General features: G+C 39.6%; 1 protein-coding gene across 5 annotated transcripts in view; it reads right to left on the minus strand.

Annotated features, from left to right (window-relative positions):
* Positions 1–14,815, minus strand: part of LOC100646636 (photoreceptor outer segment membrane glycoprotein 2) — a 77,974-nt gene that overhangs the window by 28,478 nt on the left and 34,681 nt on the right. For all 5 annotated transcript variants that reach the window (XR_007226502.1, XM_048412550.1, XM_048412552.1 and 2 more), the window contains exon 2: positions 1,288–1,424. Coding sequence is in view for 4 of the 5 variants with exons in the window: in XM_048412550.1 (XP_048268507.1) it covers positions 1,288–1,417 (130 nt within the window). In the remaining variant the exon portion in view is untranslated. The remainder of the gene's footprint in view (positions 1–1,287; positions 1,425–14,815) is intronic.

The raw sequence follows: 14,815 nt of genomic DNA on the forward strand, positions 1-14,815 counted from the left end.
GAAAGATAAAGAAATACTAAAGATCGAAGATCTTCGCGATTCGCGGATAATCAAAGTAAAATATATGTTTATCGTGGACCAAACAACTGTTAATTCGATTAACACGAAACATTTCACTGGTACATTGTTTTTTTCTGTATAATTGCTCAGTAGTATTAATTTTTGGACTATTCTGAGCTCTGTCATTACCAGTAAATTCACGAGATACAAAATATACAACACATGTCCTGCACCATAAACGATTCTTCACCAGAACTCACTCAGAAGCACTAAGTCGATCGCGATCTCCATATCTCTCACAATTTACAGCTAATTAGGGTAAATTTGCGTAGAGCACGCAGCGGAACGCGACGCATCAGCCTGCAAGTTTATCGGGAGCAAACGTTTCGAATTTCGAGGCCCGGAGCAAGAGGATCCACAGAGTCACGTATCTATTCATTAAGTAGCTAGACACCAAACGAGATTTCCATCGGTAATTTCGAACGGGACAGCCGGTGTGCGTCGCGTTCGACCGTCGATTTGCATATTACATAGTCGGATACTATTTCGCGGAAGCGCACCGTTTCCACCATCTGCCTGCCATATTGAGACGATACTCTGCTGAATCCAGCGTGCCTCGCGTGCCTCGTATATATCCAATCTTTCCCCTATTTTTCTCTTTCTTCTGTTTGCTTTGTTAAATATTCAAATTCGAAAAAACGACGGCCTAGCGGAAAATGAAGAAGGGAGAGGAACGTGGAAGGGGGAAAAAGATGGGACAACGGATAGGCGTTCACGAGGCGATCACGCGGACAAAATGAATTCGCGCACAGCCACCTGCCGATCCGCGAATATCGCTCGCATACATCGTTCGTCGATGAATATTTCACGATTCTGGCGTTTGCCTCGGTTTCGCTTTGTCTCTCTGTTTTCGGAAAATGGGTTATCCGGGTTCGGCCACCGACGAATACCGTTTGCCTTGCTTTCGTTTTCGTTAATGGAGTTATCGTTGGCTTCGTGCTACGCCTGCGAGCGTTTATTGTTCCAATGGTTGGAAATTAGGGAAATCGCGAAGCTCGAAGATGTTATAGATCTGTTTGGGATTAATCGTTCGGAGAAGAAAGAAAATTACTCGAGAAATTAAAAATTTAGAAATGATGACAAAGCGATATAAGACCGGGAGAACTCAATGTCCATAAAAAATAAGCAGGAGAAAGTAATTTTCCAGTTAGAGTCAAACCAAATAGACATAATCGATTTTTCCCCAATTTACCCTCCCCCAATATTATTTTAAACTCTGGAACTCACCCTCGTGAAGTGTTTGCCTAAGTTGAACCGTCAAAAGGTCCGCTGTAGAGAAGCAGATGCTAGCCATGAAGCAGCCAACAAGCACCACGAACAAGCCTATCAGAGTCCATAGGAACAGTCTCAGGTTCATTCCTGGCCTGAAATAGACGAATCATCCGTTATCACCAACTGGATGGCTTAATCTATAATCTTTATTTAAGACAGCCCAGAACCGGTTCATTTTTAACTCAGCAAGGAACCAGTCGCGATTAATTTCGTTTTCCAATTTTCACACTTTGATGTAAACACGGGTGCGTCTATGTGCGTGTACGTGTGTGAATTGAAAGGAGGCGCGAAAATCATTCTAACCACCGACTGGATACCGCGGAGATACATTAACGAGCGAAATGGTAATTAAAACAAATGAAGTTTGGCGGAGTATCGGTGGAATTACTTGAAAATTCTGACAAATCGATCGGCCTTCGGCAAGCGGCCGTTTTCCAATTCGTACTCGGCCGGTCGACGGAGAGAAAGAAAATTAAGAAAAACACGCTAGGGGTTAATTCTCCGGTCGTTCTCCAACGAGGTTACGCTCGAATCCACTTTTCGCCACCCTCTTTTTCCTCCTAGCCCTTTTTCGTTGCCCATCTATCGTTTCTTTTCGTCTCGTCTATAAAAAGTCGAATGAACTGGATGTTCTCTTCGATCGTCGTTGTTCAGGTTAGATCCTTTTCTTAGACTTAGATGATTGTGAAGTTTAATCGATAAATTCGTTGATCGATATGCCATTGAAATTTTCCGTTAATTTTATTCGACGGGTATAGCGCAAAAGAATCCTTCATCTTTCTAAAAATATATACTCTACCATATACGTTTAACGTTATTTGTTTAGATGAATTTGTTCAGATTTTCACCATATAATTTTACGTACATCCTATTTTCTTCGGGGAAAAATCCAAGTTTCCAATTTTTTTAGCACTTTTGTCTCCATCTCTCACGGATTTTGTATAATAGCAACCGAGACGCACATTGTGTTCGCGTAGATCCGATTACAAGGACCAATTGATTGTATTCACGCACACTCGACATCCCTAATGAATGCTTCAATCCGGTGAATTTCCGTTCGCGGCGCGGTTTCCGCAGGGAAATATCAAGAATATCCTGTCGTTGTTCTCGTTAACTAATTTACGCGAAATCACAGCTCCGATCCGGCTAATTCGCAATTTGGCCGGTATTGTACCACGAAATTTAACCTTCCACCCTTTTTCAGTCTTCTGATTTCTCTAATTGTACTAATTCGCGTACCGATGAAACGTTCAAATAACTACATGAAAACGTATTGCGGCAGAGAACAAAGTTACAAATTAATTAATTACGAAGCTAAAGAGATGACACTTCGAAGAATTGAAATACGCGATTAAATCGAAAAATTCTCCGAACCTTCACACACACCACAAACATGTTCAACCTATCGATTAATACGTAAATTTGTTATGGACAGAGTCGACTTAAAATTACAAAAAGCGACAGAACGTAATTTGAAAATTTGTGTTATGATAATAATTGCTTTACCGTTACATTTTAATATTTCTGGAATATTTTATCATAAAATTAAAATTCGAAAAGAGGTTACTTTTTGGTGATTCGTTTTCGAAGCCGCTACACGTGCAATGGGTGAGCAATTTGCAGAAAAATGAACTTATCTTTCTTACAACGTTTCTCTTCCACGAGGCTATCGCAAGAACCGAAGAAATTAAAGGCGGAATTTCGCTCGCGGTACCTTTGATCGCGTGGATGTTCTGGGTCGTTAATTAAGCCGCGATGTCATCTTCTTCTTCGTGTACACTTCGTGATTGCGCGTTTCCACGTTGAATATTGTAAGTTCGAGTGATGTACGTCGATTGCTATCACGATTATTTATGTACTGCGTACAAAATGTTTACCAATGTAACGATTACGAATGCATTTTTAAAGAGAAATAAAAAAAGATCAAGATGAGGTTACAGACAATATAAATGAGATAATATACGAGATATGAGACATGTAACATCTGTAAATTACAAAGGTACCATTCAATTTCCTTCAGGCTAGTCATTTTAATATTCAAGAAATTTGTCAAAAAAGCTTCTCAAATTTTCTAACCTAACCGCAAACGTTATAAACCAATCAATTATATTTTTAATTGTGTCATTGATTCACTAATTATTCATTAATCCCTATAATCCATTATATTAATAACTCAAGGATTACATAAAACAATTAATCTTCTGAATATAATATACGAATATGGAATAAAAAAAGAGCATTTCGTTAATTACGTCACACGTTTCCTCGATACAGAAGGCACGGAAAAGTGAAATCTTATTAACTCAACTACAATTACCCTTCGGCATAGTGGAAGTAATTATAGCACAGCTTCACGCCCACCAGATTGTGAGCGAGCACGTAAAGACCGTATAACGTCAGGGTTTTAAACACAAGCCCGAAGAGATTCTCGTCGTCGACGCGCAGTTTCGTCGCAATCACGAATGAAGCAATCACTCCCATGAAAAACAGCAGGAATCCGATAAGAAGACTTGCTAGAATCGCGAGCACCACGCATCGATGCAGATATTTCCTCTGATTTTTCGTGAATTTTATATCGAGCACTGCCATTTTAATAATGTCACCGTGTTTCCTTTCTTTTGTCCCATCAACGCCCTCTCGTACGATTTAATATTATTGGCGAGTTTTGTTTCTTCGATAATTATTAAAATTAGGTATTAAAATAGAAATCAGTCTTCTATTTGAAATTAACATGGATATTTCTATTCGCTGGAAGTACCATGGCTATTCGGCGTAAAATAGAAGAATTTTGTTGTTAATAATATCGTTAAATAAATTATTGCAAGAGAATCCAAGGATGACTGGAATAAATCGAAACTAGGAAGGATCTATAATCTACATCGTCGTCGCTAATTAGTCGTTCCCATGTTGCGTAGTTCAGAATTCTGGCACTTGTGTCGAGGCCGGTTTGCTGCCGTGTTAAGGATCCGGAATTTCCTCATTCCTGCGACGGAAACTGTACCCGCCGAGGTATTTCTATGGTATCTAGGGAGTCTTCGTAGTGAATCGCGTCCACGTCTATAGGGTGGAACACGCCACCTTACGACAAATCCCTTAACACTTACAGCAGTTCACAAAAATATTCCAACATTTACCAAAACCTTTTATGAATGCGTTGCTTATGTTATTGTGTACCAATGAAATTTCAAAATGTTTTATATAACACGTTCAATACGAACATATAAGTTCTTTACGCTAAGCATTTAAATACATTCTTTAATTTACTACGTGTATCTTTCATGCATTCAAGTCTCTCCTGTTTATTCCACTATCTTTGTTTATTCCTCTTTAAATACAGTTTCCGGTAGAAATTATAATACCCACTTTATAGTAACTTTACGTTAAGCAACTATTACGATATAAAGAATCTTGAACTTGTTTCAACGTCGAAGAAATAAAGCCACAGAAACTTCCAAGAAAATTTCAGTCTTCTGCTATTACCTACTATATTATAACTACTACTTGTGTGAAGATTAAAACGCAAATTTCCAGTATGCTTAAGCTATCGAAGTTTCTGGTGGACGATGCAAAATCGTAGGATACACGGTAAAAGCGACGAATTGAAGGGAACACGAACAACGATCCTCCCTTTCTCTTACACATTCTCCCTTTCTCCCTCTCGGGGTGAAAATCGTTTAAAACGCGCCGAAAGTTTTTTAATTCCGCGAGAGGATCGTGCAGCCAGGGTTTTTCATTAACAGAAACTACGAAAAATCTGACGATGGGCGGCTAGCAACGGCGTGCTGGAGGATTACTTCCAGGTCACCCGGTAAGTGCTAACGCGCGATACCAGCGTTGCTGTAACGGGCATCGTTGCAGGACGAGAAGAACGAGTAAACGAGGGAGTATGGAGGCATTCAGTGTACTCAAGGGTGGAAGTTGCGAAACGTGTACGGTCTCTCGCCTTTTGCTCCCACCCTTTTCTGTTGCCTATCAAAACAGTCGTTTCGTACGGAAATTTCACTATCCTAGTCCGAATGAATATTAATTCAATTCCCCTTGTATCTGATAAAAATCTCGGCGTACACTCCGGTGGGAGGAATTCGAGAATCGTTGTTGCGTGCAATCGGATGGCAGAGTTTTATTTCCTCTTTGTTCGTGGCCACGACGTTTTAATTAATTTTTCCGTTTATCGGAGTGACCGTATTTATTTAGAATTTCTACGTACCTTTTAGCTATCGTATCGGATCGACGTCTTTTTTATGGCCATGTTACTGGAAACTGCAATGTTTTGGAGAGTAGAATCGAATTAACTACCCATCTCTTTCAAATGGATTATTTAATTCTTAATACGTGGACACGAAATATTAAAAAGACAATGCGCTCTACATATGCTATTTGCGAACTACTTTTTAAAATTAATTCCATTAACAATCGAACTTCTATTAATCTGTAACAAAGTCAAATCAGAATTTGTAATTTTACGTGTCAATAATTATTCCAACAACATTGAAAATATTCCAAGCAATCATTCACATCGAAACCTCGATATTCGATATTTACGTCTTACATTCCATAGCACGTTTCGATTAATCGAACGATCTACTGTGGCTGGCCGTATCGATAGCCGCAATACCAGTTGGAAACGCGGGGTAAAAACCTCCCCTCATAACCGCGATAAATTCATTGACAATGTATGGCCACGGCGCGCCTCGTCCCTTCGGAATAATCAATTACCACAGGATCATTAATTAACTGGGAAAAGTGCAACGATTTAAAGGCAGAGTAACGATGCAAGTGGTACGGTGCCACGGGTGAAAGAGGAAGTATAACTGGATGAGCGTAAGACGCCCTATAATGAATCATCCTCAGACGATTCAAGGATTTAATGGGAAAATATTCCGTGGAGATAGTTGAAAAATATTTTTTTCGAATTTGGAAATTGATGCGATTATGGAATTTAGCAGAAGTACCGATTAAATAAATATTTTGCGAAACGTATCGTATTTCTTTAGAACAGAGAATTTTAATTCGATTACTATTTATCTTTCTCTACATAATCTTAAACTTTATAATTATTTATCGAGTAAGTATGTAATAAAATTATCAAACGTATACTTCACAATTTCCATTCAAATTCAGAACGAACTAAATCATCCGTTTGCTAGCCGGCGATAAATTCTCCATAGAATTCATCCCATATTTGCTACCAACAATAATTCATATTCCTCACAATCAAACCATCAGAAGGTTCTAATCGATCTATTATTCAATCTGTTTATTTCATCAGACGTAAAACTAAAACTATCACACCTCCGAATAAATCCAAATCCAAATTTGCCAAAATTAACTATCGATCGTTCATCCGTGACAATTCTCACATTGCGTAATTCGTCGTTATTTTTTCCCTCTTTTCACCTATTTTTTAACCTCCCCTTTTTCCTCTGTTTATCACGGTAGACACAATTCCCGTTCGCTGGTTAACAACGGCCAATGAAAACGTTTCATTACGCATCGGTGTTCCGTTGTTCGTCGACCAGGACCAGCTTTATCGCGTTTGTTTGCTCTTCTCAGCACGCTGATTTCCGGAAATCCGCGGGAAATCATCGAGCCACCAGTTTAAACGCGGCTTCAGCGACATTCCCGAGAGGATTCGAAGGATCCCACGGTTTAATCGAGCATTGCGACTGCTAAGGGCCGATTCAGCGGGCTCTTTGGTCCAAATTCTGACGTTTCAGAGATTCGATTTTAGGGGCAGAGTTTTATGGAGATTCTGTGTGCTGAGATCTAACCTCGTTACCTGAGATCTACCTAGTCGTATTTGAGCTTGCGAAAATTGAAAAATGTTTAATCCATATTCGAGGATTTTTCGTTATACACGTTTTTTATTCCCGAGGAATTATATTATTTAGAAAGAGATGTAGGAAAATAATTTGTTATATGTCTGAGAAGTGAGCTTGATGACAGTCACTGCACAGGGTTAATCACAGGCATCGCCGAATAAAATTGATTTGTTTTATCTCTCAAAGATTATTCTTTAACAATCGTATCGTTATTTTTCCAGCATATAAATCTTTTATCTCAGAATATTCCATGCCCTCGATATTTATAGAAATCAATGACAAAATGCACGAAATATTCGCGCAAATAGTGGCGTCGTAATCATACAATTTCACGTTACAAGTTTTGTTACCTGCTGTAATAGGAGAGAAATAACGCAAGCTGACAGATCGCAAGCGATCGATTCAATTTTCAACCAATTTTCTCCATCGATATAGTCAGGATCGAGGCGACAAACGCGTGTGGCAACTCAAACAATCAAACGGAACAAACGGCCCGCCTAAATCGTGCCAATCGATCGGTCCTGGTTGACCAGCGAATCTATGCCTCAATTAACACCTGGCTGGTGCGTGCGCACCGGTCGCAATACATCGGAATCAATCCTCATTAGCATAGGTTTTAATTTAATTGCAGCGGGGAACAAGCAGCGCCACGATACCTCGTTATTTTTCTCGATCGAGTTCGTTTCTACCGGACACCCTGTTACTTCGTGTCCAATCCGGTGACCGTGTTCACCATGAAATGCCAAATGGCTTGGATTTATCGCTTGCAAAGAAATCCTCCGAGGAAAGTTGCACCTTTTTTTTTACCTTATTTTACTATCGAAATTTTTATCAATTTCTTCTTACGCTTCATTATTACGCCGTTAATCTTCTTGTTCGACTGTGTCTGGTGTTACATTTTTTTACACTTTTGATTTACATTCTTTTGTAGATTATATCAGGACATTTTCGATTATCAATTTTCTTAGTTTATACTTACAATATTGTACGATGCTGGTTGAATTTTCTTCTTTTCCCCGCTTGACCAAAGTTTTCGTCAACGTAGAACGTTCTTTTTTTCTTTTCTTAGATATTATTTCATGATCACACAGGCTGACGACAGACGGCAGTAAATTACCACGAATTCAGCTATTCTTCGCGCGAGCTGGCGGAGATCCGCGCGCATTTTATGAAATCTCGCGGGCTAATAGCTACGGGTGGATAAGATGCGGGCCTCACGAGCTCGTAAAGAGGAAAGACGGTTCTTACGTAGCAGGGCGGGGAAAAGAAGCCGGCTCGCGAATTATCCTTCTAGCGAGAATGGTAGAACGAATTCAGGCGGGCGATCGACCGTGACGAGTCACGCCTTTCCGTCAGAGAATCGACGGGAATTTTTCTCAAAAATATTCTCTTTTCCTTAGATCGGGATCCTCTGATCTCGTGATTTAAAACGGGCCAACTGGAAATGTCGAAGAAACGAGATAAAAGGATTCGACGATCGAGAAAGATTTCAATATTCTGCTATTAATTTCCGACAAGATTTCTCGTAATAGCGACTTCTTCCAAAATATACTCTCAGTCGAAGCGTTTGGAATTAGCACGCATTAGACGTAGAATTAGAAAATAATTAGAACTAAAAAGACGAATAAATTTAGAATTTTCTTTATCTTCGATCCAGTATGGATTTTTAACTAAGAATTTAACAAAATAAAAAATGATATATGGTGTTTATTTTGCGAGGAATTTATTGACAAACCTACAACAACAAAGAGAGTTTACAACATCTACCTTAAATTGTAATTTTTATATGTATGTCCTATTAATCAACAAATAAATGAAGAATGTCTGTTTTGTAGTATTCCTGGCAAGAGTTTAATAATTAAAAAAATTAGAAAATATTAGACAAGAATAAGAGATGTTAAAAAGCTAAAAGATCATCAAATCACAAAAATAAAGCTTCCAAGAACGAATCAAGAAGAATCAGCTAAATGACTATAATTTTAACAACAAAAGGTCTATAGTGAACGTACACGTATAGAGACAGTCCGATTATAGAATACTAACAGAGGCTTCCTTTTCCTTCATGCAACAGTCGAATCGTGTCACGATTCCCTCGTCGAATTCGACTCGCATTATGCACGCGTAGAACGTGGAAACGCTGACGAACATAATCGCATTAAGGTCGCGACAAATTTCGACGTTGCCTGGATGCTTATTGCTTTGCACGTACCAGGATGCATACACGAATACGTTGAATCAAGCGCAAACGCGATAAGGGAATCCGTGCTCCTTCAAAATTTCAACGAAACAACCTGCACCACGAACTTTCCAAATAAGCTTTAAGCTTATTAGCGGTATTTTAAACGGCGTTCGTTCGTTTTATTTATCTATCGCGAATGTAACTGGAAAATTTCTGGAAATAGATCTTTCGCGGAAAAACGATAAGATTCTTCCAGACATTTTCATAGGATGACGATTTTTCTATATGCGCGACACGTACAAACTGTTCTTAGAGAAAGATGCATAATAATTTTATGAGAAGAAATTCACCTTTTGGATACAGCGTTCTAATATATCGATGTAAAATTTCCTTTACAGTTGATCCAAGTCATAACCGAAGGAACTGTTACGATAATCAGGCAAGCAGCACTTTCCATTAAGGTAAATAAATAACTAACTGACCAATTGAAAATCAATCACGATCAAATGAGTTTTAAACACGCGGTATAAAGTTATAATTTATGGAACGTTTGTATCGCAGAATGCGACATTCGTTTCTACAATGAATAATGCTCGTTCCGAGCCGCACTGTTACGCTAGACTCCAGCGTGGAAACTTTGTTCATATATATCGGATGTTATTGATATTTTAACTATTCTGCTGTTCATTTCGTTTCCGATAAAGCTGTCTCGATTTGATTATAAATTCTGGCTAGCGTTGTTTATTTGAAGGAAATTTGTTTCCAGTTGTTCGGTGAAATTAATATTAAATTTATTAATACGTTGCTCGAGGATTCTTCTACAAATTGCATCTTGACATAAACGGTGCTAAAATTAAAAAAAGAACCAGAGGAATGAAGTTAATGGAGCTGGAACTTGCAAGTATAAGTTTTCAAAGCTCTCGGTCGACTGCTTGCTTTTAAATACACTGCCGCTCAAAAGTTTGCTATTATTGTTTGATAAGAAAGGAACTTGGATTCGTTAATGGAAAAAGTACGAATGTTCCAGCCTTTTAGTAAATTAGTACACGAAGAAGATTGAACTCTACAGAGTTAGACAAAACACATACACATTTAAGGAAAACGATGCTGATTTTTCAAACTGTTGACCCCCGTGGTTGATCGAATATCGTTGTATCTTGCGCGTGACGCGCCGATTAACTAAAAATAGCTATCTATCGATGAGTGTCGACCTTGTGACAAATGACGACCAAAGAGGACAACCAGCAACTAAGAATGACGATTAACCATCAACTAGTTATGTCTAAGAGACAATCAATTTTGCAATCACCTCCTCCAGTCGGTCTGTAGCGAGACGTACTGCTCGAGCAGGTGTAAAAAAGTTAGTCGCTGATGGATGACGGTTTGGCAATAGGATGATTCCGCCAGGTCAAAATTCGGTGTTACGTTACGATACATTTTTTAACGAGAGAATGAACAATGACCGACTTCTAACGAGACGAATTTCTATTAACTGCCGCGCGTAGTGTTACGTCGGCCCATTCTTTACCTCAATAGTCTCAAGTACCCTCCATAAATCTCAGAAATTTTCTAGTTAAGGTCCTTCAGACCGAACAAATATTCTTTCACTGAATTGTTTTCTAAAGCTTATTGTCTACCACGGGTTGACACGGGAAAGTTGGTTTTTGTCAAGTATGAGGCCTCCCACTAGCAACTTTATTACATAGCAAATAACCAATTAACAACGAAGCTTATTTCCCTCACTCTCCTAGCCAAAATTGCCATCAAGAAATTCGATGGTCGCTAGACACACTCATCCTTAGCTTTCCTCCACTACAGCATCGTCACCGAACTTGACTGATTTTTCATCTTTCAAACAGTCAACATCTTTTGACCGGCTTTCCACCCTTAGATCAATCACATACTTAACTTATACATACGCACCAGCGTAACTATCTTCTTTACAAAGTTGTCGAAATAAACTGTGATTTATAACTTGTTATAACAGTGTCATATTTAATTTAACTACCTCTATTATCCTAATCGAAATAGGGGATCGATCATTTCGTGGCGTCGATTATTTAATCGTAACGGGAATTTACGACTCCCGTTGACGTGCTTCCTCGCGATCGCGTCTCTCCGCGAGTGGTCGAAACGCGTAGACTAAGGAAATTTGTCGAATAGCGAACTAAAATGTATACGATGCTTCGCTGTATCGTAAAGTCACCGCGTTGCATTCTTCAACACAATTAGAAAATCATCTTAACCCGAAAAAGATTCCGCGCAGAGTTCCGAATGTATCTGTCAAGGGGTTCGGTTTCCACCCACAGAAACCATCCGTAGCTGATCGTCGCGAGTTATTAAAGTGAAAACTAGATTGTCACCAGATTTCACTGGCATGCTTCTCAAACGCTGTTAAATATTGAGCAGTCGCCGGGTGTTCGCTTAACGCGAAGGCTATAGGTTCGTTTGACCGTCCCCGATGGTTCCTCTGGAAGACCTTGGGGAGCGTATCGCGGGTGGCAGTCATTTGAATTTCGAAACATCTCCAGAGGGGGATTACGTTTCGCTGTACATGCAACTTTCCGCTCCTACGAGCTCGTGCCGGTTGGGACGCGGATCCATTCGATGATGAGATCGGCTGGAAAGCAGTCGATCTTACCAGACGAGGAGAATAATTCCGTTCCACTGTTCTTACCCTGTGAAATAATGGCTTTCGTCGGAGGGACGACAACGAAAGAAGAAGCGAAACGTAAATAGGAGATGTTCCTTTAAAAGATGAGGACAGAGAATGTCTGGTTGATGAGGTGGAGGAAAAGGGTGGGTTTCAAAAGGAGGAAGGGTAAATTCTGGCAGACTAGTCTGGAGGCCGTGTCATTTGTTCGCAGGGTGAGTGTGTGTGAGAGAGAGAGAGAGAGAGAGAGAGAGAAAGAGCGAGAGAGAAAGAAAGAAAATAGATGCTAGTCCGCGAAATGTAGCGTTTCCACGTGAAACGAGTATCGGCTGGTGTTTCGTCCATTTCACGGTCCGTAGTACGTCGACGTTACGTTCTCATACGGTTCTATGAACAGCAGAGGATGGGTGTGGTTTTGTCGAAAGCGAACGTCGACGAAAATCGCTCGATAAATGTGAGTTCATATAGAATAAAGTTTGTCTTTATTTTATGATGATTTCTGCCGCAGACGAGTGTGCGACTCTAATGGGATATCATGGTGGAAAGATGAATTGTAATCACTGGATTGTAATATTCGTATACAGTTGTAAAGTATAATATTCGATCGTTTATCGACACCTTTTACGAATATATCGTGTGTGTTATACGAAACATTTTGAAATTTGGATAACTTGGAAACCCTGTATAATAAGAGGTATTTTTATATAAAAATTCCTGTTTTGTAACGATTTTGATACAAAAGCTTGAAATTAAATTCACTGGGCCTCGCGCAAACTGTTTTCAAGAGATACAAAAACCGAGCCGATTTTCTGATTGTTTTATCAGCTCCCTGTTACGTATCACATCGGATTTCCGATAACTCGGTGTTTAAGCTCCGCATGCGTATACTTCTTCCGTCACTACTGATTCAACTGATTCGACGTTTTTTTCGTTAAACCGAGAATCGAGAATGTTGAAGGTTTCGTACAAAGAGGCCATTCCCTCCACCTCTGCTTCCTCTTTCTCTCTCGAGTTTTTCATTTTGTTTCTCTCTTGTATTTATCGTTTCTCGTGAAAGCACAATCGACTACGTGAAATATTTTTCCACGCTGCCATGCCAATTTGCAAATCAATCCATCCCCTATTAAATATTTACCTATCGGAGGATGGCTACGGAATAAAACCTTCTAAATTCTACAAATAACTTATTGAATTAAGATCGATGTGTACTCAGATATCCAACTCCATTTCAATATAAAACTTCCGCTTCGAAAGTCAGCGTACGTATTTCTCCAACGCTTTTCATTCTACTCTATTCTTATCTTTACTCCTTCAAAACACGTTCAAAAAATCTCCAAATATACAAACACTCCCCAGTGGATAGAGGAAATTATACTCTTTAAAACGCACTTTGTTTCGTCCCGATATCACGATGCGTTACGGAGATACAGCCTTTGAAAGCGCGCGGTTCGAAACGCACGAGACGGTGTGAATGGCAGCCAAAATTCCCGGAAATAGCGTGACCCATTTTTCCCCCACGGCATACGCACGCGGCGTAGTAGTAGTAGTATTGGATAGTAGAAAAAAACCGCTGACTCGGCGTCCGTCACTGACCAGCGCACAAGTGCCAGGCGTGAGATAGGTCAGTGCTCGGGGGTGAGGGAGAGGGGCGAGTCGCGCGACGAGGATAGAGACAGCGAGACGGCAAAAATTACGTTTGGATTTAAAGGACGATATCTCGGGAACGGAAAGTCGTATCGACTTGGGACAAAAAGCATTTTAAACTACAGAATCCTGTGCTTCTTACCAATTTCGTAACAGTTGGCTCTGAATTTTATTCCTTGAATTATGCAGCTTCTCGTTTTAGATATTTTTAATTCGTTTTACGTGGTTGTTGACGTTATTTGATCGATTATTTGTGACTGTAAATGGACTTCTCATGTGCAGTATTATTATCAGCGATGAGAACAAGGGAGATACAAGTTTGAGTCCAACTGTAGAGTTTGGAACGTGTGAGGAGTACGGCCTAAGCTCGGTTATTAGAAATTGTGATTAACGAAAAATTTGTAAATGGTCTCTTGTATGAAAGATTGAGAAATAAGAACAGAGAGAAGTTATATACTTTGATTTGAAAGCTCTGCTTTTTCTTCGATAAATTAATTAATAAAATAGTTCGAAGTCAATTATTTTCTCTCGTACGAAAACGAAGCTTCTTTGATCAATCGAAAAATTCGATTAGTTCATTCGAGGAATTTGGAATGTTTTAGGCGTTTGAACCTCTGTTGATAGAACATCAAAAGAGTTACGTTATGCACAGACGGTGAATATAACTGGATAACATTTTCAAAAGAAAGATTACTAAAGAAGTTCAAAGACGATATAACGAGGGAATTGGTTTTCATCATTTTCGTACGTGAGCCAACTGTATTTGAATTTCTATCTAATCTTTCAATCACCGATTATTATACGAGCACAATGAGCGAAATCATTCAAAGTTTCTCAGAGAAAGAAAAATTCCAGAGGATCTGCAAGCTACGGTTCGTCAACGCTCATAGTAAGACCCATCGTAGAACGAGAAATTCAAATCTTACAAAAGCTTTTACATTCCCTCACTGTGTCTGCAACTCGCCTCGCGTTTGTGATTCGCTTCCTGGCTCCAGCTCACGTTGATGGTAAAGTTTTCATCGGTATCACTCTCAATGGATGCGGCTGCGTCTCCGTTTTCTGCGGCGAACTTCGATCATTCCCAACTTTGTCCCTGCCATCGATCTCGTCTTGGCATCCCATCGACATAAATTAACCGACATGGAATTTCGTGATATTCTCCGTTTCCCTTAAAGCGTTTCCTCC

The sequence above is a fragment of the Bombus terrestris genome, chromosome 15 (assembly GCF_910591885.1).
Source record: "Bombus terrestris chromosome 15, iyBomTerr1.2, whole genome shotgun sequence".
Taxonomy (NCBI): domain Eukaryota; kingdom Metazoa; phylum Arthropoda; class Insecta; order Hymenoptera; family Apidae; genus Bombus; species Bombus terrestris.